The 23,048-nt window shown below is 43.4% G+C and overlaps 1 protein-coding gene across 1 annotated transcript in view; it reads left to right on the forward strand.

Annotated features, from left to right (window-relative positions):
- LOC147301861 (Krueppel-like factor 7) overlaps positions 1-23,048 on the forward strand; it is a 52,509-nt gene that overhangs the window by 20,354 nt on the left and 9,107 nt on the right. Inside the window, exons 2-3 of the mRNA XM_086283242.1 lie at positions 10,487-11,114; positions 20,758-20,881. Coding sequence (XP_086139368.1) covers positions 10,487-11,114; positions 20,758-20,881 — 752 coding nt within the window. The remainder of the gene's footprint in view (positions 1-10,486; positions 11,115-20,757; positions 20,882-23,048) is intronic.

Below are 23,048 nucleotides of genomic sequence, written 5' to 3' on the forward strand. Positions count from 1 at the left end.
TTTAATACATCGCGATCTCATGACAGTTCCTATACTTCCATATACTCACAACCTGTGATCTACTGATTAAAATTGACTGATTACTTGATTTCAATGTTGTTGTTTTTTCGTATTTCTCAACATTATTTTGTGTCCCTGAACATGATTTTTCCATCATTCTGCTCTCATGTGTCATTTCACCTAATTATGTTGTATATGTGCAGTGACAGTAAATATATCATTATTAAGTCCATGCAGTTTAACCCTAATTAGCAGATGCCTGTCTGTGCATTGCATCCGTGCAGTTTGTAGATGTGCCTTGCAAATTGAGCTTGTCAGCATTAGATAACTCTACCATTCCAACCACTTTAAACCAGCATCCTTACAGAAGTCCAGTGGGTGATGTCACCTTGGCCCTGTTCATTTTTTATATACAGCCTAGACTCGCGCTAGCCACACACCAGCGTGCAACAACTTGAAAGTCCTAACAGGATGGTGGGCAACATGTGTGAACAGTTAGTGGACCTTGTGGTGACATTGTTTTTATCACTTGTATTATTTGTTCATTTATTTATTTCGTTGCCATCCATGTTGTTTTGTTATGGGAAAACAGAGTGGGAGGTCCCCGGTGTCAGGGTGATGGGGATGTGTGCCTTTCTGTTGTGTCGGCTCGGAGAAAGCAGTGGGAAATGTCTTTCTGCTCCATTAGGCAGAGGTCACCAGGTTTTTATGCTCTGAGTGCTCCATCATTGTGGCTTTCCTGCTAGATGAAAGGTGCTTTGAAGATCACACACAAACAGACACACACACACACATAAAGCTCCCATAACTGAGGCCTTACTTACTGTGCTCCAATCTAAAGCAAAATAAACCTTATTCTCTTACTGAGGCAGTCGCTCTGCGAATGTAACCGATGAGCAAACCCTGCTGGATTCGAGGAAAGCGAGTCCAGCAGAGCAGGGATAGAAAAACGGCGCCTATAAACAGCTTCGAGTGGCCATTGTGCCTATTAGTGCGCCCATCCAAACAAAAATTGACTGCATATAAAGGAGGTGTCAGGTTAACAACCAAATGTGCATTATTCCCTCAAACCCTGTCAGCAAATTGTGATTTAACAACTGGCAGTGTCTGTTATCAGCTCGAAGCCCACACTGTGTAAAGCCGCCTCGAGCTGCTGCGTTGCCAGGTTTTGACGGCGGCTCTGATTATTACTGTGAGGCTAATGTCGCCTGATAAGGCAGTGTGTGTAATTAAGCTGTTTCCGTAGTGTGTTATCGAAGCTAGGTGAGGCTCGGCTGCCTGGAGAGATGGAGCTGTTAGTCAGTGAGGAAGAGGAGGACGCCTGTCTCCTGTCTGTGGCATTTAAAGCTTCCTGTCCTTCTCTCCCCTGTTTTTCCTCCCTTACTCCAATCTGCAGCCTTTTATTTCCTTTTTTTGTTGCATACACCACCCTGTACCTCATCTTCAACTTAACCTAAATCAAAACCTGCTCATCTTCCACACACTGAGGCCTGTTTCTTCATCTCTCACTTGTCTGTCATATGTGTCTCGTCTCACCGATTTAACTCGGTTTCTCCTCCTTCAGCTCCTTCTCTTTGTGTCTCTTCTCCCTGCTTCGCTGCTCGGCAGCCCCTGCCGGGGCATCGGGAGCTCTAAGATCCCTCCCGGCCAAACACCGCACCCCCTGCTGCTCTCTCCACTGAGAATAACGCAGCAGCATGAGGTCGCTCCGCTATTCAGATCAGCATAGAGGAAAATGAGGCGTTATCTCCCACCTGTCTCCCCCACATCCACCCCCTCCATCCTTCCCCTCCTTCTGGCCCTGTAGGCAGGTTACCCGCTCATATGGGATCTGCCGATGACGCGATGCTTCTCTCCAAGGAGTCTAGAATCTGGGGGCCAGCTTTCTTAAGTGTGCAAGGAGAAAACCTTAAGGGGAGCTTAGTCGGGAGGGCATGCTTTTTTGGAGATTTTATGTGTGTGTGTGTGTATATGGGTGAGATGGGGTTGGCGAGGGGGGCGGGTGAGTATTGCTCAGTGAAGCTATAGATTACCGTCTCTGTCAGCTGCGACGGCCACTGCTGATGAGCTCCTGCATGGTATCATTTGGTATCGATTAGCAAACACACACACACACACAAATGCACAAAAGCTTTTGGCGAGATGGCCGCCGCCTCGGGCTACTGGTCATTTAGCTGTCACCTCAAAGTGATGGTTTGGCCCGGCTCACCAGATCAATGCGAGACACAGACCTTATAACACACTTTGGGCAGGAAAACACACACATAGCGCACAGACACACTCTCAGACATGCTCTCCGAATCGAGTGCCCGCCCAAACTTTTACTTCGATACAAGTGGGAGTCGTGTTTCTGGATTACAGATAACAAGATTTAAAAAAACAAAAAAAAACAACTGTCCTAAAATGAAATCCAAAGAAAAAGAAATAAAGGATAAGACAATCTGGTTACTTGGTCGGCTGCAGGCAAGATGTGAAAGCTGATATGATTGTTACCTACCTGTAGGGTAACGCTGTGATTAATTTCTCAGAGGGATTTTAATCACAGCCGATATCGCAGCGTTATTGCATTCACGCCCCGTGAAAAGAGGCCGAGGCCGCCCCATTTTCTGTGACCAATGACATTGTGTGATTTAAACAAAAGCATACAAGAGGCAATAAACAGACTGTCACTTGGATGCGACGCAACAAAAGGCAGAGAGAAGCAAAGCCGCATGTTAATACATGAATGTTACTGGCTTTTAAAATGAGTAATCAAACTCCTGCTACATATGAAATTGGCCAAAACAAATAATCAATGTGTCATGTTGATGACAAAGAGATTTCTTTAGGGGGGGGGGGGGGGGGGGGGGTGACAAACAAAAGCGCATTCTGTGCAACCTCTATTTTGTTCTTCTGAAAGCTTCAAAAGTCAGCACGGCTAATGTATGCACCCATCTAAAGACATCACTCACGTCTGTGCTGTAAATATTGTAACAGCTTAGTTTTGTTTAACAGAAAAACTGAAAATAGAGGAAAACATACAGACTGTTTTCTATCTAAAGATAAAGATTGCTCTCAATCCAAGAAAAATTAGCCAGGGGAGAAGTACCAATATTTGCAGGTCCTCTAATGCCACTTGAGGCTGGCTGAGTCAGTACTCCTACAGCTCAATAGTAAAGTTGCAGAAAATCCTGTTCATATTCTCCATAGGGATTTTGATTATGAGACATAATGTTGTAACCATCCAAAGTTGGCTCACTGCGGAATCCCAAGTCTGTCTGATATCATCTTTATTTTACCAAAAAACTTGTTTTATCCACAATAACATGGAAAGAACTACTCTACCCACAGTCCAAAACTGAAACAGCAATGTTTCTGATTGATGGAGGTCCCTGTACCACGGAAATGTTTAAACCCTAAATTACAGTGTGAAACTTCACAAAGCACCTGAGCGGTGATTGCAGTCAGGAACTAAACACTGGGCCATACCTTCTATACACAGACAAACTTTATAATATACTGTAATCTGTTGTTATACAACACTATTATTAATCCTAGAAAAGCAACAGTAGTGGAAAGAATTGGTTGTCATCCATATTGGACATGATACAACCATTGGTTGCTAGGGGAAAATGTGTATTATTGTAGTGGTATGTGGATGTTTCTGACTGTTGTTGGATAAACTGGTTGCAAAGATGGTGTTGCACCTAAATCCCTGGTGGCCCCATGATCGGAAGGTCGGTGGTTCAAATCCACTGAACAGCTACCCTGCAGTACCCCTGAGCAAGGTACTGTCCCCACACACTGCTCCCCGGGCGCCCAATGACTGCCCACTGCTTCACTGAGTGAATGGGTTAAATGCAGAGAGGAATTTCCCCAAGGGGATCAATAAAGTATACTTTCTTCTTCTAAAACCTCCTGGTGGTTGCTTTGGTTGCTGGCAGGTTGCCACAGTTGCCTGTTGATTTTTATATTTTTCAGTCTGGGCGGTGTAACACACTTGATCCTGCATTGCCACCATAGTTGTCACACATCCAAAATGATGGACGAGTTAACATCAAGTGGTTAGTGGTCACGTGTCTCTAAATCTCAATAAACAGCCAATTTAACAGTAGAAATTAAAAGCTTGTTACAAGAAGACATTTTGGGTTTTGTTTCTGATTTCTTCTTTCGTAACAGCAACACAGGATCTAAACTTTTCAATTAGTCACCAGCTTTAGGTTAAAGTTTTGCTTTTTTGTAACATGAATTCAGACACGAGCAGTGGTAGCCACTAACTGTCTGCTAGGCGTCATGGCAGCTAATTCATGTCACTAAACTGCACCTCTTAACGATATTTGTGGCGTCATCTAACAAAGAATATTGCTATAACAGCCTATCTGAGTCTGTAAAAGGTCTGTTTGTGCATTCACACAATAAGCTAACTAAGCTAGTTAGCCTAAGCTGGTAACTTGGCACGATATCCTCCTAGTTAAACATTGTGGAACATATAAAACTTCAGTACTAATGTTATTCCAGAAACCAGCAAGTCGCATCATAGTGGCTACATAGATCTTTTACATACAGTGCTGCCAGATTGCCTGGTTGTTTACAAAGTGGCCTATGCTAAGCTAAATTAACCAGCTGTTTGCTCTAGCTTTTATATTTTCATTTCTTTTCATATAGCTAAAGGCAAAAATCAAAGAAATGCCAAAGTTTTATGTCAGTATAAATATCAAACTGCTATATTAGTTTATCATTACAAATATCTTTGCTTAAGATGTTTTCGTAGCATTAAATTTAAGTTTTGTTTTTGTTTTTTTATGACAATCAGACTTCACAGTGTGTGAAATCTCTAGCCACTACCGAGACTTTAATTCTCAGGAAAACTAAATATCCATGCAACACTGCAAAGAAGGTGCTGCAGGGAATGATGGGTCATCTCTGAAAAGATGTGACAGCATCCCCCCCCACTCTCACAGCCTCAGTGTATTTAACAATAGTTCAGCATCACCCCTCCTGCTCAGGACCTCCTTATAGCCCTGCCCTTTTCAACCCTGCTAGCATCAGCTCTGAATATTATTCATAGCACCTTGTCTCTATCAAGGCATCTGTAAAAACTAAACACGATCATCCTAAAATTAATGAGCCATATCCACCCCATTACATTTATCTGTTTAGTGGTGTTTTGGGCCTTCCTTTAGAGCATTATGCATGCTCGTCTGTTCATATTTATAACCCAGGCTTTTTATTAGCAGCGTAGTGGGGTGCTAACAGTTGGGAGGCAGCATGCGCTTTGATGGTGATGGCAGGCGGCTCAGCGCAGGCCAAATGTGAAGGGAGGTGATGGAGAGAGAGAGGATCAGCTGCCAGGCCAAGGGCCCCCATGGAAGAGGGGAGGAGTGAGAGCGAGACAGGGAGGAGGAGAAATGAGAAAAGTCAAAGTGTGAAGAGTGCAAGTGAGTGAATCGGGCCTGGTTCACAGCTCTCAGCCCACTCGACTTTGTGAAAGGCGTGTGAGTCTTGTTATCAGCGAATATTTATCACACCTGCTGTATTTTAAGCCTCACTAAGCAGAGGTGTGTTGTGCACGTGTGATTTCAGAGTGTGGCTCAGTAAAACAAAAGGCAGCAAAGGAGGAGGAGGAAAGGCAGTTTAGTTCAGTTGATATGAGCTTGATCAAAAAAATTTACATGAAACCAGCTTCATGATATTTTTATTTATATTTTTGTGCCTGAGCTTTGTGACTTTGGAAGCTGAAATGTATTTTCTCGTGGACCGTTAAATAAGATAACTGTTAGATAAATAGGAAATCTCACGAGTAGAAACTCATGCAGCATGGAGAAAAGACGCATGTCTGATGGAAACTTGGTCCATGTGTCGCTGAACCTTTTTAAAATGTTTCTGTGCTAAATGATCTGATAAAAAGGAAGTTCTTTTCAGCATAGAGAATCTTTTGTTTCTTGTAAAGGTTATTTTGAGCATTCTGAAGCCACAGCATGAAATTAACCAGAGCTGTGCTCAAATTGCAAACGATGGTGAGAAAAACAAAAAAAATGGCTAGAACAGCCATAGTAATACAAAATTTAATGTAAGAAAACCCTAGAAAACTCACATCATCTCAGTTTTTGAGATGATGATTTTCTTTATTAAGGAATAAAAGTTATCCAAACCTACTTGGCCCTGTGTGAAAAGGTAATTGTCCCTTTACACTAATAACTGGTCGGGCCATACTTGACAGCAAGACCTGCAATCAAGCGTTTGTGATAACTGGCAATGAGTCTTTCAAATCACTGTGCAGGAATTTGGTTCACTCTTCTTTGCAGAATTGGTTTAATTCAGACACTTTGGAGGATTTTCCAGCATGAACGGCCAAAACATTTCAGTCTGAAAAGTCCAGACTTTGACTCGGCCACTCTAAAGCCTTCATTTTTTTTTTTTTTTTGAGTCATTCTGAGGTAGACTCACTGCTGTGTTTCTGATCATTGTCCTGCTGCATAACCCAAGTGCTCTTGAGGTTCAGGCCATGAACTGATGGCCGGACATCCTCCTTCAGAGCAGAAGTCATGGTTCCATCAATTACAACAAGTCGTCCTGAAGCAGCAAAGCAGCCCCATCACACTACCACCACCATGTTTGACTGTTGCTGTGATGTTCTTTTTATGAAATGCTGTTACTTTTATGTCAGATGTAACGGCACTTAAACCTTCCAGAAAGTTCAGCTTTTGTCTCGTCAGTCCACAGAATATTTTCCCAAAAGTCTTGGGAATCATCAAGATGTTTTTGGCAAATGTGAGACGAGCCTTTGTGATCCTTTCTGTCAGCAGAGGTTTTCTCCTTGAACTCTCTCATGGATGCCATTTTTACCCAGTCTCTTTCTTATTGTGGAATCATGAACTCTGACCTTAACTGAGACAAGTGAGGCCTGCAGCTGTAAAAACCCTTAGAAGTGGCTTTGTAACCCTTTTCAGACTGATAGATGTCAATGACTTTGTTTCACTCCTGTTCTTGAGTTTCTTTAGATCGTGGTGTGTTAGCTTTTTTCCCCCTAATAATGCTAACATCTACATACATAATACAAACAAACCTTTTTGTCACTTTTGGAATCCCAAACAATTTATCACCATGTTCATTACCTTGTTCGCTAATTCCTTTTTGGTTTGGTTAGCATGGTGCTGCAGTGATTTGCACTTCGCCTTACAATAAGAGGTTTTACACTCAAGTCCACCGCCTGCCTGGGACATTTTTGTATGGAGTTTGCATGTTATCCCTGGGTACTCTGCCTTCTTACAAATGTTCAAAGACATCCATGTTAGGTAATTATTGAAGTAGTGTTAGTGGAGACCTGTACAGGGTGTACTAGACCCTCCCAAAGACCTTGAACTAGGTAAAGGAAATTAATCGATAAACTAAATATGATTAAAGATAATATATAAAATTAATTAATTAAATCTGATTGATAATGAACAAAATTCCTCCTAAAGTTGGTCAGTGTATCTTTCTTTTGGAACATCCAGGAGCAAATGCTGCAGATGACTAGTTGATTCAAATCGAGGCTATTTTTAATGTGAAGCAACATTGCTAATGACTACACCACCGTGCATGTAGATCTACTGTGTACAAATGGCATCCACGATTTTTTCTCTTTAAATACAGAATACAACAGAAAAAAGAAAAACAACAAATGAAAAAATACATGGATGTCTGGAGTTGCTGGGAAGTCACCCAACCACCCGCTTGAAGGAGGAGGAGGAGGTAGAGGAGGAGGCGGGGCTGCTGGAACGGCCATTGGATTGTCTCAGCTTATCTTGGCTCGCATGAAGGAATCATCCCGAAAGCCTTTTAGGAAACGGACCCTGGCTTTGTGCAGAGCCAATTGATGCCGACTCTCCAGATCGGCGTTTGTCCAAATGGAGTCGAGGCGGGCCATGAGTGTTCCTTTATCCTGGCTGTTGTGGGATGCTTTGGCTCTTGATTTCACACACACAGATGCCAATTGCACATTCACTTCAGGCCACAACAGCAACGAGCAGTTTATGCACGTGCGTAGGTGTTCACACAAACACCCGTACAAGAGCTGCATGATTACACACACGGTAGCGCAATTATACACACGCGCACTTGCAATAATTACGCGTGCACGCACACACACACACACACACACACACGCACACACAAGACACTGGCATAATTACATGCGGCCACATACATACACCCACACCACTTCACAGAGGAACTGCTGATCAACTGCATGACCTTCTCTCTAACAATGTTAATGTCACCACCTGGGGGAGGTTGGAGGGTGGGGGGTGGGGGGGGGCTTGATGGAGTGATTGGAGTGAAGAAAGACAGATTCAAAGAAAGAGCCCACGATAAGCTTGTATTGCCCATCACCGCCTCACCTGGGGCCCGCTTTCATCCTCCGTGCAAGGGTTAGCGTCTTCCCATTCTGTGCACACACACCTTATACATGCAGGCATGCACATGCATGCAACGCTGGAGTACACCCCCGGCACCTCGCCGTGGGTCGTAACCGAACATTTATCGTGCGTGAACCCTCCCCTACGTGCTTGCGTGCAAGAGGCCTGTGCCTCGCCCGCTGACAGGATCCTGTTACGGCAAATGTCACACTCCCAAAAAGGATTCACCCCCCCATGGAGAAAATGAAGTCAAGACCTTCGCTCACACTGTGTCACTCTCCCACCTTGTCCCCCCACCATCACTCTCCTTCAGTCTCCTTTTTCCTCCTCTTCTTCTTCTTTTTCTTCTTCACCTTCCTCAGCCCCGCTCTCCACTTATCCATTTCTATCCTCTTTTCCGCTCCCTTGAACTATCGCTGCCTCGCACACACTCACCTTGGTTTGCAGTCCTCAGCATTTTGCCGAATAAAGTACCTTTTAACTGGATGGTTTTTAGCGGATAATTAGTCCTCACCTTGGGAAAGGAAGGGACAACAATGCAGGAGGAAAAAAAGAAAAGTAAAAAGAAAAGCAGGTTGATTTTTTGGGTGGGGGGGCAATCGGTGGATGGGCTGAAGGTGTTAGAGGCCATGCTGTAAACAGAGCAGGGTTGCGTTTTTTCTATAGCTCACTGACCGACAGGTGCTTCTCCCGTCACATTTCGACAGCTTCAATATTAAATTCGCTCCCAAAGAGAGAGAGAGAGAACAGCGAGTGGGACGTCTCCCTTCTCGTTCAGCGGAGCCATCAACGGCAAAGACCTCTCAGACGGCGCATGAAAGAACGTATTTTTTTAAAGCCATCACCAGGTAAAAAAACCCCAGCAAAAACAACATGTAGGCGTACAGTCTAGGGAGGAGACACGGTGCATTATCTTCACTTCTCGCTGTAGATGTGGTCCAGAGCAGCTTTTTAATTTGATGTCAGTATGCAAATACTGTAAGCAGTCAAGAACAAAAAAAAACCCAACAACTCCAAATCTCTTTTTGTTCCTGGAAGAAAATGACTTAAAGGAGAAATCCCTCGGCAACACACCCACCCCTCCACCTCACCTTCGAAACAGGAGAAGAAAACGTGCAGTTTTATTTTTAGAAGGTGCAAACAAGGAAAGGGGTGGTGATGGTGGGGTGGGTGCTGCTGTAAGATTGTAAATGTCTCTGATGTGTTCAGTCTGCACAACCTTATTCCTGATAATGGAACTAGCTGCTCTGTCTGTCAGTGCCTATTTACACACAAATGAAGTGGCGAGTTGCACGCGCCCAGTGGAGCTGCTAGCCTCCATCTCAGCTGTCAAAACGGGTTAGTGGCTACAAGCAAAACACAACGATCCCTCGGATCAAACTGTGGCCGGCCATTCAAATGTAATAGCTTCATCCTTGGACATGGAGCGTCTCTTTCCTCCCCCCTACTCCCCAACCCCACCGTCGCACGCTCGCTCTGCCTCCTAGAACCTTGCCGGCTTGTTGGAAAGTAATAGACTTCTCAGGATGCCAGTTCGCACAAATCTGGGATGCAGCCTTTTATTTGCCCTCCGCGGGGAGAGGTGTTTGGAGTAATAGGGATGAAGCGGACCATAACTACAGCTGAATAAATCTTCCTATCTTGGCTCAGTGGAAGCCTGTGTGCACATGGTTTGTCAAAGCTCCATAAAATGTTGTTTGATAGGAGTTCTGTACAGTTTAGGAGTTCTCCTCCTGCTTTCCCCGTTGCCTCCTCTTTTTTCTTTTTTCTCCTCCCGTGCTACAGCGGTTGCAATCAATCAGTGTTTAATCAGCCGTCTTGCTGGAGTTGCCAGGTAATCCTGGCTGTCTTGGTGGCTATCTGTGTTTGTGTGTGTGAGTGTGTGTGTGACAGCTGGCAGAGCTGCTCTGTTGCCTGTGTGGGTGAGTGGATGGCACCATGCAGGTTTTTCTCTGCACCGCATGTAAAGGCATATCGGATGATCTGATGGGCTGTTGAAATTGTCAAGTGGGATTTGAGAGCGAGGGTGTGCAAATGACCGAATGTGTGAATTTGCCTGGGTTAAATCTAAACCGAGTGTTTTTTCTCCCGCTTTTTCCCTCCTGTAGACCTGCCTGGAATTGGAGCGCTATCTGCAGACAGAGCCCAAGCGTTTGTCGGAGCTCTTTGACCAAGACTTGGATGGCCTCCTAACTCCAGCCTACATGAAGGAGGATGGAGAGGAGGAGCTGTCAGACACCCTGCTCCCCAGCCTGCCGAGCCTCCCAGAACCACCGAGCCCACCTCCGGTGATCCTTTGCCCTACTCGAAAGAACTTCCCTTCCCCTGGCGCTGTGAGGAGAGACCTCAAACCCAAAGGACAAGGGCTGGAAAATGTAGAGGGCATGGAAGGGGTCCACCAGGCTCAGCTGAGTGCCGTCACCTCCCTGACACCTCCGTCATCGCCAGAACTCGGCCGACACCTCGTCAAACCCAACCAGACGCTGACGGCCTCGGCTGATGGGACACTCACCTTGAAGCTGGTAGCCAGGAAGGTGGGGCTTAGCGCAGCCAGGTTGGTGGCGGGGCACACGCTTCCTGTCCAGGTGAAAGATGAAGATGAGGGGGCTGCATGTGTGATCGGGGTTGGAGAGCTACCAGAAAACAAGAAGAGGATTCACCGCTGCCAATTCAATGGTTGCAGAAAGGTGTACACCAAGAGCTCCCACCTAAAGGCCCATCAGAGGACACATACAGGTAGGAAGTCTTCTTCTTCTTCTCTTTTTATCTGCTCCCTTTAGGGGTCACCCAAGCACATCATATGCCTCCATTTCATTTCTAGCATCCTCCTCCGTCCTTCACTGCATCCACAAATCTTTTTTTTCTTTTGCTCCTGCCTGGCATCTTCATCTTCAGCATCCTTTGTCCAACATATCCATTATCCTCTGCACACGTCCAAACCATCTCATCCTTGAATAAACCTGAACTTTCACTCTGATGTACTAATTTCAAATCTTGTCCATTCTGGTCACTCCCAATATAAATCCTGTCATCTTCAGTTCGGCCTCTGAACCACACTCTCCAAGCCATACATCATAGCAGGTCTCACTACCATCCTGTAAACTGTGCCTTTCACTAGTGCTGCTATGCTTCTGACACAAATCACCCCTGACATGCGTTTACTCTCTAGTGAGTCTCTAGTCCTGCTGACGGTCCCCTGGACAGCAGGTATGGGCAGCAGTCCTTGTCCTCTAGCCTCTGTAAGCTTGGTGCACAGGAGAAGGTTCTTCTTAGAGTCGTCCTCTATCTCGCTGTGGACGTCTAGAGCCACAAAAATGACTAGCCAGCCTTCTGGTATGGAAACATGACACAGGAAGGCCTGAGTCTAGCTGGTTAGTAGCGACTGTACTTTCAAAATAAGAGGACAGAAATGTTCCACAAGTAAATACCTTGCAGATGGCATCACTCATACGCAATTGAATACGTAATGCATACATAGCATATAGCTTACACAGCACAGGGCACAATGTCAGATTCCCACTATTAGAACTACTACAGAAGTATTTATAGTCTTATCATACTGTATGTGAAATTGACACACAATATTAAGTTTTCATTTTCAAATATCTTGTCAATAATGCCAATAAATAGTTACCTTTTAACTCCAATTCTGAATTTGAGCAGAATAGTTGGGGCACTTTTCAGATATGATTTCAGTAAGCCGCTTTCAGCGCGGCAGCTCTGAGGGCGCCTCTACAATCACAGGTAGCCCCTTCATGAACCTGTAATAAAACTGACTGACGCTCATGGTTGGTGACAGGTTAAAAAGGCTCAATCCTGAAGCTAAATGACCGCTGCACGCCGAGCGAGACACAGACAGACACCGAAGATGAAAGAACAGGATTCAAAGAGTATTTTCTTCTTTTTTATAGCACACACTCTGACTCTTTTCTTGTCTTTGGATGAGCACTGAGTTGGGGGTTTTTTTTGTGTCCGACCATTTTTCTTCTACCGGTGATGTCTCGAAGCCTCGCCCACTCGGGGAGATGCGTTTAATATGTCGGGCAGTTCTGTAACAATCTTCCGGTTTATCACAGTCCGTGCTTCCACCCTCCTGGGTTTTCAAATTTTTAGATAACCTCACTTTGAAATACCGAGTGCAAATCCACCTGCTACACATTCTTGGAACAAAATGCACACAAAACGATAAGGAATGTGCAAGAAGCAGCAGCTCTGTAATCACAGAACAGGGTCTGTGCCTTATTGAAATATCAAAAATGAAAGATAAAAATGTGACGATTTGAGAAAAAGGCAAAAAATCCCCCCAAAAACCACGACTCTTATCCTCACTCTTTCTGCTTAAGTACTTCTCTGAGCCAAACCAGGGTAGGTCCTCCTTGTCAAGGTTCTTCACATGAAGGAAGGGGGGAGGGTTCAGAAGCTATAACTCTCCCGCTCCTCCATCTCAATCCCAAACCACTCAGACCTCTGTCAGGGAGCTGTCCTCTGTCTGAGTAAGTGCGCAGTGATGGATGGATTGACCTGGATAGGCTGCCATTTCCTCGGTTTATTTCAGGCCTTGCCGTCCTCTATGCGTTCTATAAGTCTAGGTCAGTGTTTCTCAATCTGAAGTTGTCAGATTTTGTTTTTACAGGGTTGATAATGGGATAATTTTTAAGAACAAGGGAAATATTTTTCAAATGTAACTTTATATTATAATCCCATGAGGCAGGACATGAGGGATAACCATCTCAGCATTTTCTCCAGTGTGTCAGAGATTGCTGTTATTAACTTGCAGCTTATTTAATAATAATAATAAATTTTATTTATGAGCACCTTTCAAGTCACCCAAGGACACTTTATAATAGGATAAAACACTTAGTAAAACAATGGGAGAATAAGAACAATAAAACAAAAGCACAAGATAAAATGAACAAACAGTGGATTCACAGTGAATATGCAGATTTGAACAGATGAGTTTTGAGTTGGGATTTAAACTGGGGGAGAGAACCAATGTTTCTTATTTCTGGGGGCAGAGAGTTCCACAGCCTGAGAGCAGAGCAGCTGAAAGCTCTGCTTCCCATGGTGGTGAGGCGGAAGGAAGGTACAGCAAGCTGGATAGAAGAAGAAGATCGAAGTGAACGGTCAGAACAGGTAGTGGTTAACAGGTCAGAAAGGTAAGGAGGAGCGAGGTTATGAATGGCCTTGAAGGTGAGCAGAAGAAGTTTGAATATTATCCGGAATTTCACAGGGAGCCAGTGAAGTTCCTGAAGAACAGGGGTGATGTGCTGGTAGGAGGGGGTTCTGGTGATAATGCGAGCAGCAGAGTTCTGAAGCAGTGGAAGCTTATGGAGGGATTTTTGGGGGAGACCATGCAGAAGAGAATTGCAGTAGTCAATACGGGAGGTAACAAGACTGTGGACAAGAATGGACGTAGACTGGGTGGAAAGAGAAGGAAGCAATCTTAATGCTGCGTAGATGGAAGTAGGCAGAACGGGTGAGATTGTTGATGTGAGATTTATAGGAAAGTGAACTGTCTAGGATGACACCAAGGCTCTTAACCTGAGGAGAAGGGAAAACTGTGGAGTTATCGATGGTGAGTGAGAAATGGTTCGCCTTCAAAAGGTTGGATTTGAGCTCTTCTGTGTTTCTTCTTTTGGTTGGCGAGCTGAGAGCGATGTTATTTTTGTTCGGTCTTTTCTCTTCCCCCCACACTCCGAGAGAGGCGTTCAGCGGTATAATGAGATGGATATTGACATGTGATAGGTAGCCATATAGCTGTTTCCTTATTTATTTTAACCGCGGGAGGTACAGCGAAGCGCGTCCATCATAGTAAATGAAGTTACAGTGACTCAAATTGGATTGGGCTCCCCCGCCTTCTAAATTTATCCACTGCTTGGTTGACAGATCACCAGAGCTGTCCAGCGAAGACGCTACGTGCGACTTGTTTACCAGCTCTGGCTTGCCTCTTTGAAAAGAAGTCATCATCTGAGTGTGAGAGATGATGAAAACATCACACCCTATGTGTTGGAACAAATTTGCACAGACATGCCATCATTGATTCCCCCAGCGTGGTGTGTCTACAACCCTTGTGATTAGACTCCATGCCAACTGGGCCAGCTATGGGGGACCAGAGCCACCAGTGCTGTCCAGTCACAAAATCCATACAGACAAATCACAAAAAGTCTCAATTAAATGAAACTGAAATCCAGAGAGCTGTGTGGAGTAGTTGATATTAAAATGTATGTGAAGGCTGAACCGACCATAGGAATCTGAACATAGTGATGCTACAACATGATGTAAAAGTCTTCAGCCAACGCTCATTTCTTTATATTTTGTTTCTAAGAATTCAGACTTTCTTCTGATGTTTTAAAGTGCTCTTGAACAACAGTTCTCCAGGTTTTCTTTGGACATTGCCTGGTTTTCCACTCATTTTCCATCCACTCCTTGTACCTGACCATTTTCAGAGGAGAGTTTTTTGTTTGTTAAGCCACTTAAAACTGACCTATGACCCATTAAAACATAAAACAAAGCACTGAACCAAAGAGACAAACCACCGTTGTGTCTACGCACAACACACAGCGTAGCAAAAAAACAATTTTAAATTGTAACTTTAGACTCTTTGTTGTTACTTGACTTGCCTGAAAGTCTAAAAGTAAAATCATACCTGGATCCTGGATAGAAAAACACACAGTGGAGCACTATCAGTCATGGATCGGCCTCCCCAGAGCCCGGACCTCAACATTATTGAAGCAGTGTGGGATCATGTTGACAGAGAACAGAACAAAAGGCAGAAACATCCAAAGAAGAGCTTTGAATGTCCTTCAAGAAGCCTGCAGAACTATTCCTGAAGACTACTTAAAGAAAGCTGCCTAAGAGAGTTCAGACTGTGCTGAAGAATAAAGGTGGTCACACCAAATCATGACTTTCAAGCTCATTAAAATTGTATTTCCATGTATGTTTGCACATGTTTCAATACACTGCTGTGCCATTTCCATAGCAGAATTAGGAATGGCTCAAGACTTTGCACAGTACTGTACCGTAATCTGACATCCATACTATATTTTGTGTTTAACTCGGTTAATTAACAGAGTAAATAGCAGAGGGGGCACCTTTATTTGTCTTGTGATATCTTTGAATTTTGAGATGGAGCATTCCAATCCATAGTTACAGTTTAGGTCCAAACCTCTGGAAACTTGAAAAACAAACCTCCAAAAACAGCGGCTGCATGGCTTACTCATTACCAATGTATTAAGAAACATGTCTTAAGCTGTTTTCCCACATTAACTTCAAACAATTTTAGAAGAATTAGTTTGGGATCATTTTGATCCTTTCTCACACGCAGCACACAGCAGGAAATAGTCTGCCTCGGATGCGTTCACACTGTTGGAAGTACTCCGTGTGGTTTAGGCGATAGAGCTGCTCGGGTACAGCGTGTATAGGAGGCAGGACACATGATGAGCAGTGGATTCATCAAACAGACATTACAAAGACGCTGCACTATGGAGCTGCCTGCTTAAAGACCCCTTTCGGGTAATGTCTAGAAAACTTTGGAGCTGCAGTGTCAATCAGCTGACTGTTTGGGAAGTTGTAGAAGGCTGCAGGAGAAGGAGCTCACCTGTCAATCATCTGTGCTGACGCTGTATCGTGTCTGGAGCTAGCTTGGTCCTTCCCCAGTGAATATGTACCTATTTTATGAACCATTTAATAGTTATTAAACCAAGATAACACCCCCATTTTTCACTCTGTTTATATTTATTTATAATGGCACTAAGTTAATATTATGACTTGACCAATCACTTCAACTATAATTGATTTGCCTCTCTTTAACTATTTGTCTAATTGACTAATTGTTGGGAGTGTCTATCATTGCACACCTGAATAGACAAACAGAGAAAAATTAATGTGGCAACCTCTTTTTATCACCCCCCTCTCTACCCTGTAAATTATTAAGAAAAATTTACATTAAAATGATTTAATGACAGTGCCACAACTTCCATATAGCACCATTAAAAACACACTTCCTCCCTTCCCCCATGGAGCCTATCAGTGTCACGTAAGGTGCTTTAACATAAAAGCAGTGAAAAAAGAACATCTGTCTTGTTATTCAAACCGGGAAGGTAGAATGATAAACGGGGAAAATGTCGACTTAAGATGACAAAGGGAGCCACAAAAGCTGAAGAAAGAGGAGAAGAGCGAAGTGGAGTGAAACAAAGAGTAGATGAAGACAGAAGACAGGGATGGGGGAGGTACAGTGGAGCGACCCTCTTCAGAAAAAGACAGCAGTGCCACGGGCTCCCCCATTCACTGAGCCATTATCCTGACAAGTTTAAAGATGTCATTACTCAAATCCTCTTTTTCTTAGTTGTTATTTCCATAAATTACTGACGGAGAAAAGGCAACGATTTAATCTGGAATTAGACGGGCTGAGTTGAAATGACAGTGCCCTGTAGAGCTTTTTGTGAATAGGCTTATGGGAGATAAGGAATGGTACAATTAGATTTTGGGTAGGGTAAAACACGAGGACTGTTGGGTTATTCTGCCTTCGCTCTCTCGCTCTTTCTCCTGTTTCTCATCATTTTCCCTCTCTGGCTCTCTCCTCCTCTCATTCTGTCTCGGTCTTTTAGCCAGTACGCTGTCTCTCTCTGCATGTTCGCCTCTCTATCGGGCTCATATTCTGTCACTCTGCTCTTTTGCCACTTTTAGTTTTTTTTAAAAGGGGGTCTAGGTATATGTATATATATTTTTTTATATTCCTGGACTCTAATTTTGTTCTGATTGGCTGCCTTTTGTAAACAGAAAGCTTGAACAACAGTGAGGCGGGGCTTGTGTGCCTGACGTGACCATATTAGGAGTATCAGCTCTAAGTGACATCATACAAAGGAAAAAGTAGAAAAAACTGTCTGAAAAGGAGCATTTAGAGTAGAAACATGATCAGGTAGAAATGGAGGCTAAAAGCTGGACTCCTCATCACTGCCTTTGTTAGCTTTGTGTTAGCATGCTTGTCTTTGCAGATGCTAGCAAAGAGCTGAAGTTGTGTTAGGAGTGTAACGCGCTTGCTTCTATCCTGGTTACCATCATGCTCTTGTCCTCTAGTCCAACGTCAGACTATTTTTTTTTTCTTTGTACCCGCCTGGTGTGCAAATAACCGAAGAACCTTTGTAACACAAGTAGTGACATGATTTCAGTAATAACTCTACCATATATTTTTGATGTAAGGCTATCTCTGTTATGATTTATTGTGAGAATGATGGCACCTCATTTGGCCTTTACGACCACAAATAGGCTCTTTCCACTCTTATTCTTTTAAAATATTACAATGTGTCTTTGGATATGTGAGAATATTTTTTCAATCAACTACAAAACTAATTTAAAGTGCCTTTTAAAAAAAACCTGCCAGGCACTGTGTTAGAAATGATTAAGCCTTTTATGAAAAAAGGCTTCATCCCATGCTTTCCCATCATCCTCACGTCTCTTACTAACGCACTTCAATTCTCCATTACTTCCTCCATATTTCATCTTTGTCTCTTCCCCTCGCTCATCTCCGAGCCAGCAGTGCTGGTTGCGGGGCTGGCGCCTATAAAGCCGCCTCTCCGAGAGCCTCTGTAATGACCTCTGAGACCCAAATGCCCTGCTTCAGCGTCAGCTAATGGAGGGAATGTAATTAACTTCACCACTGGCACCTGAGAGGCTGGAGAGAACGGGCGCATGGGTGCGTGTGTTTGAGCATTCGGAAGTAACAGATTACGCCTAATGGGATTACGGTGACTCAGGAAACACCCAGTTATCAGATTATGGATGAGAAATATGTGAGCACTCATTTGATTATTTTAAAATAAAAAAGCATTTGTAAAGATGGAGGGAGGAGGGGGTGGGGTATTTTGATTTTATGCATTTCTTCCCTGAAATGAAAAGGGAGAAGTGCCGGTTAATGGTGGATTTTATTAAATCATTCGGAATAAATAATTGTTTTAAAAAGCAGCGCCCAACTGTCCACAATCCTGATTCTTTAAATCATAACAATAATCCACTTAGCTCAATAATCTACATTATACAGGCAAAGTAATCCAAAAGTAACAGAAGGTAATCAGATTATGCTGCTGGGTTCAGGCTAATCCAGTGGATTAGGTTACTAATGGACGTTTAAAACTGTCAATCAGTCGAACTGTATGTTTTTACAAGTAGCATTTCCAGTCCGGTGTCTGTTTGCAGAGGCGAGTGGGTACCTGCTCTACTTCACTGTTTGGGCATCTTGAGAGAGAGCGGAGGAGGGTGGATTTTTTTTCTAAAGGGGGGGGGATGTTGCTAGGCAACGGAGGCAGTGTATCGTTGGAGGAGTCGGTAGCTGAGTGGTTATGTACTGCTGCAGGCTCTGGTCTCTTAGTGCCCCCCTCCTCCTGCACCACCACTACTACTTCCACCACCATCATCGCCCCCTCAGCCCCGCTCCTCACCCCCGCCTCTTGCCCTGTACAGCTCTACGGCTACCGTCGCTAGGCAACTGCCTCCGTGCTCTGCCAGCGTGCTCAGTAATTGGCCGGTGGCATGGCGGCGTACCGTTGCCAGATCCAGCCAGCTGCACTGCCTCCTCATGTTTCACCACATACCCCCTACCCACCCCACGTCTCTCTTAGACATACACTCACACACAGATACACCCCACCCCCCTTGATCCCATTGCTAGGCAACGGATTCAGGCATTTCTGCCTCCCAGGAATTTCATTGGCCAGAGTCGGATGGCCCAAACCTGCAGCTCTGGGATGGAAGGGGACAAGACTAATTTCTGGATTTAGACCAAAAGCACTTTAAACTCTACAGTTTTTTGTTAAAGGGACAGTTCACCGCAAAATCGAGTAGTTTTTTACATTTATATATATACATATATATATACATATATATATGTATATATATATCGATATAGATATACATATATATATTTTGCCTCTGTTCTGCAGTCCTATTTATCAATCCAGATTGTTTTAGTCTTGCCCAATTGTGGCGCTATTGTGTGTAACTCCTGATCCTAGAAACAAAAGCGGTCCAGGAGAGCAAAAAAGGGTTAGGTAGTAAATGAGAATAAACCAAATTGACTGATAGACTCAGCAGACTCATATAAACTTACATTTAAACCACAAACAAAACTGATGGCCTAGACAGAGTCATCTTGGTGACTTAAATATCCAAAAGAACTACACTGAATGGAATAAATGGCACAGGTGTACCAGATCCACTGAAATTAGAACACAGGAAGTTGCACCATTTAAGTTCCCTCTTAGCTGATCTGCAATGGAAGCTAACTGTTGGCAGGGGGGTAATGAAATTAATAAATTATATAAAAATACAAAAAATTGGGGTTTATCTAAATATAAAAATAATGTTAATAAATGTTAATAAGTCATGTATGCAAAGTTTCATTGAGATTGGCCAACCCATTAAGGAGGAGATGGGGGTAAATACATATACATATGCAATGGATACGCTCCCATCATTACAGTCAGATCTTCAAATAAAAGCAGGTACGCTACAGCCAAAATCAGCATATAGACATGGTTTATCACTTTAAAAAAATTGAAAAAGAAAGAAAGTACTGATTATTTTAGATCCGGCCTGAAATACTATGTGAATATCTCCCACATTTGGCTCACAGATGTGGCCCCTCCTTACTTTACACAAGCTCTCATTGCAGTTTTGACAGAGCAGTTGATCTATTGATTTTGTCCCTTTAGATAATCGCATTCAATGAATTAAGCCAGTAGTCGTGGTGAAAGCGCTCGAGCAGAGTTGGTCAGCCTCGAGCACCAGTCCAGATGGGATGTGACTGATGCAGGTGACATCTTCGGAGTTGGACGCAGCTGGCGGATTGTGGCCTCCTTGCCATTATGTGTCTGGCCTAATTATCACTACCCCCTCCTTCCCTACCAGCATATCTGCAGCCTCCTTTGCCTTAATCCACTTCTGCAACACTTCTCTCCTACTCTACTTTTCCCTCCCCTGGTCTCATCTCACCTCCTCCTCTCAGTCTCTCATCCACCTTGCCTCTAATCCTCACCCCTCCCTCCCACCCTCCCTCCCTCTCAACCTCTTCTCTCTCAACCCTCCTCTCCTCTTCTGCATGTTCAGCAAGATTGGAGACCAGTGGGAGCTTCTCCATCTCATCCCATTGCTCTCTTTACAGTCCCTAAAAAAGGAAATGGTGACAGGAGGCACAGGGATCTTTATCAGACTGGAAGCTAACATGCACTCACAATATACAGGACACACTCATTAAAATAAAAGCTCTGCCAATATCAAACAGGAAGATAAAGAGCTTTTTGCATGGGCGCAGAACAACAAATAAGCGTGTGATTGGTGTATGAGCGATCAAACAGGTGCTCACGTGTGCTTTTTTTTTACCCCCTAGGTGAGAAGCCATACAAGTGCTCGTGGGAGGGCTGCGAGTGGCGATTCGCCCGGAGCGACGAGCTGACGAGGCACTACCGCAAACACACCGGCGCCAAGCCTTTTAAGTGCAACCACTGTGACAGGTCTGTCAAAACATGCCTCTCCCTCCTTCTCCGTGTCTTATATGTTTTTCTTCGCTTTTTTATCCGAGCGCTATTTGAAGTACTTCCACAAGCACAGCAGGCTGTGTTTTAACATTGTGTTTGGTGTAGTGAAGACAAGATGCTGGTTACACACCCCGAAATGTGTTTTGGTACTGACCCAGTTTAAAAGTGTGTTGGCAGGATTACTAATGTGCGCTCCAAGACCCAACTCGCTCAGTGTTTGAGCGAGTTGAGCTCAGTGTTTCAGCTCTAGACCCACATTAGGGACGGTGCAGCATATTAATAGTGAATTTACACACATGATGATAGATAGTCTTTATTTGGATTCAGAGCGGGACAGAGGTGTAAAATGAGTTTCATTAGCAATGAAACACCTAACAACCTGGGATATTAATTTAATTTGCAGGGTATTAAGTAAATAAATACTGGCTTTATTATCAGAAACACTGGCAATAAAGAAAAGATAGACACAGCCTTTGAGGGTGAAGCTGGTGCTATAGTCCATTTAATCTGTGCTCTTTTTTTGCCCAGCAGGGGGTCACTCGTCTGACTGTACAGAAATCTGGCAAATTATCCACATTTCTCATTTCTTACACACTTAGGTTAGGGTCTCGATTGTTAGCTTAGAGTTTTATTTAATACATGATGAAAAGGTACATAAGGCTATCCCGGGTAAAACTTGAGTCTTCAAGTGTGGACCTCACTGACCATCGGGTGATGTCATGGCTATCTTTTATATACAGTCATTAATCTCAACAGTCACTGACTTTAGTTTAAACAGTGGAAATTGGTTGAATTTGTAGATTTTTAGACATTTACAGGAGGGAAATGTATTTGGGGAATTGTTGAAGCCACCATAACCCTAAATACAGGTGTAAGTGTGTGTGTGGGTTACTGGAAATAAAGCCCCAGGCTGGCCCAGTGATTGGGCAGGCTTTCCGGTGAACTCGATAATCCCTGTCACCTGAAAAGTCCTTGTGCAGAGCAAGCTGAGCATCCGAGAAGTTTACCACACAAAAACAAAAACAACTAATGAATTTAAAAAAAATTTGTTAATTAACTTTAACTAACAGCTATTTTAGCAATAAACAGAAAAAAATATATAAATCAATAGTAAAGTCCTAATTTATGGTTTATTTATGTAACTAGGAATCCAAACAATCACAGGACCTCTAAAGAACAGGCACTTGGAGAAAGGGGAGAGGAAAACCACCATTTTAATAGGAAGAAACCTCCAACAGAACTATGCTCATGGAGCACCCATCCTCTCCAACTGGTTGGGGGTTAGGGGAAAGAGAAGAGAGTAGAGAGAGCCAGAACAAAAGGGGAAAAAAATGATTGAATCTTTAAATGACATCTTTTAAATGTGCACATTTAATGTTGCAAATGAGAGTGTTTTAAACCAAATCACAACCTTTTCCTAAACCTACCTAAGTTTGATGCTTAAATACACAAACTACAGTCTCCAGGTGATTTATAACCTAACAACTTCCTGCATATACTGCTTTTAACAAGTATTTTCAATAACAGTTTGATAATAAACAGATAATGCTCCCATATTGTTTATAAACCTACAATAGAAACAGTTGTGAAACATTAGCGTTAAATATTTGCATTTTTGTTCGTTAACATTTTAACAATAATTGTTTTTTTATGATAGTTATGATGGACTATTGCCATTAAACACTTTGCAGATCATAGATAATGTTTTGTTTGCTGTTTTAAATCAAACATCATATGAATCTCAAAGTCATGCACCTTTACACCCTTGACTGTCACCGGAAAGAGGTGATCTGTTATAGTTTGACTGTGACTCTTCCTAATTAGGCACCTTGGCCTCTGTTTAATTATGAAGCAAAGGGAAAGGGCTCCTTAAATCTGGTTCCACTGACCAAAAAAAACCCCCAAACATTTTAAGGCAATTATTCACTTTTTAAATGATCAGCTTGCTGCCGACACAAAAATCTTTACTCCTATTTTAATTACACCCTGCTGTCTGTCTTTGATCTGGCCCTCGCTGACACCTCTGGGATCTCTGAGCAATATTGTCTACAGGAGCTACCACAATGCAGCAAGGCATCCCATGATAAAAAGCGTGCTTTTAAAGGATTTCATCACACACAAAAAAGGAAATTTAAAAGGTTCT

Source organism: Aulonocara sp. 'chitande type north' Nkhata Bay, linkage group LG23, assembly GCF_057382095.1.
Source record: "Aulonocara sp. 'chitande type north' Nkhata Bay isolate Kocher_YH1m ecotype deep benthic linkage group LG23, A_spYH_male_GT1.1, whole genome shotgun sequence".
In the NCBI taxonomy this organism is placed as follows: Eukaryota; Metazoa; Chordata; class Actinopteri; order Cichliformes; family Cichlidae; genus Aulonocara; species Aulonocara sp. 'chitande type north' Nkhata Bay.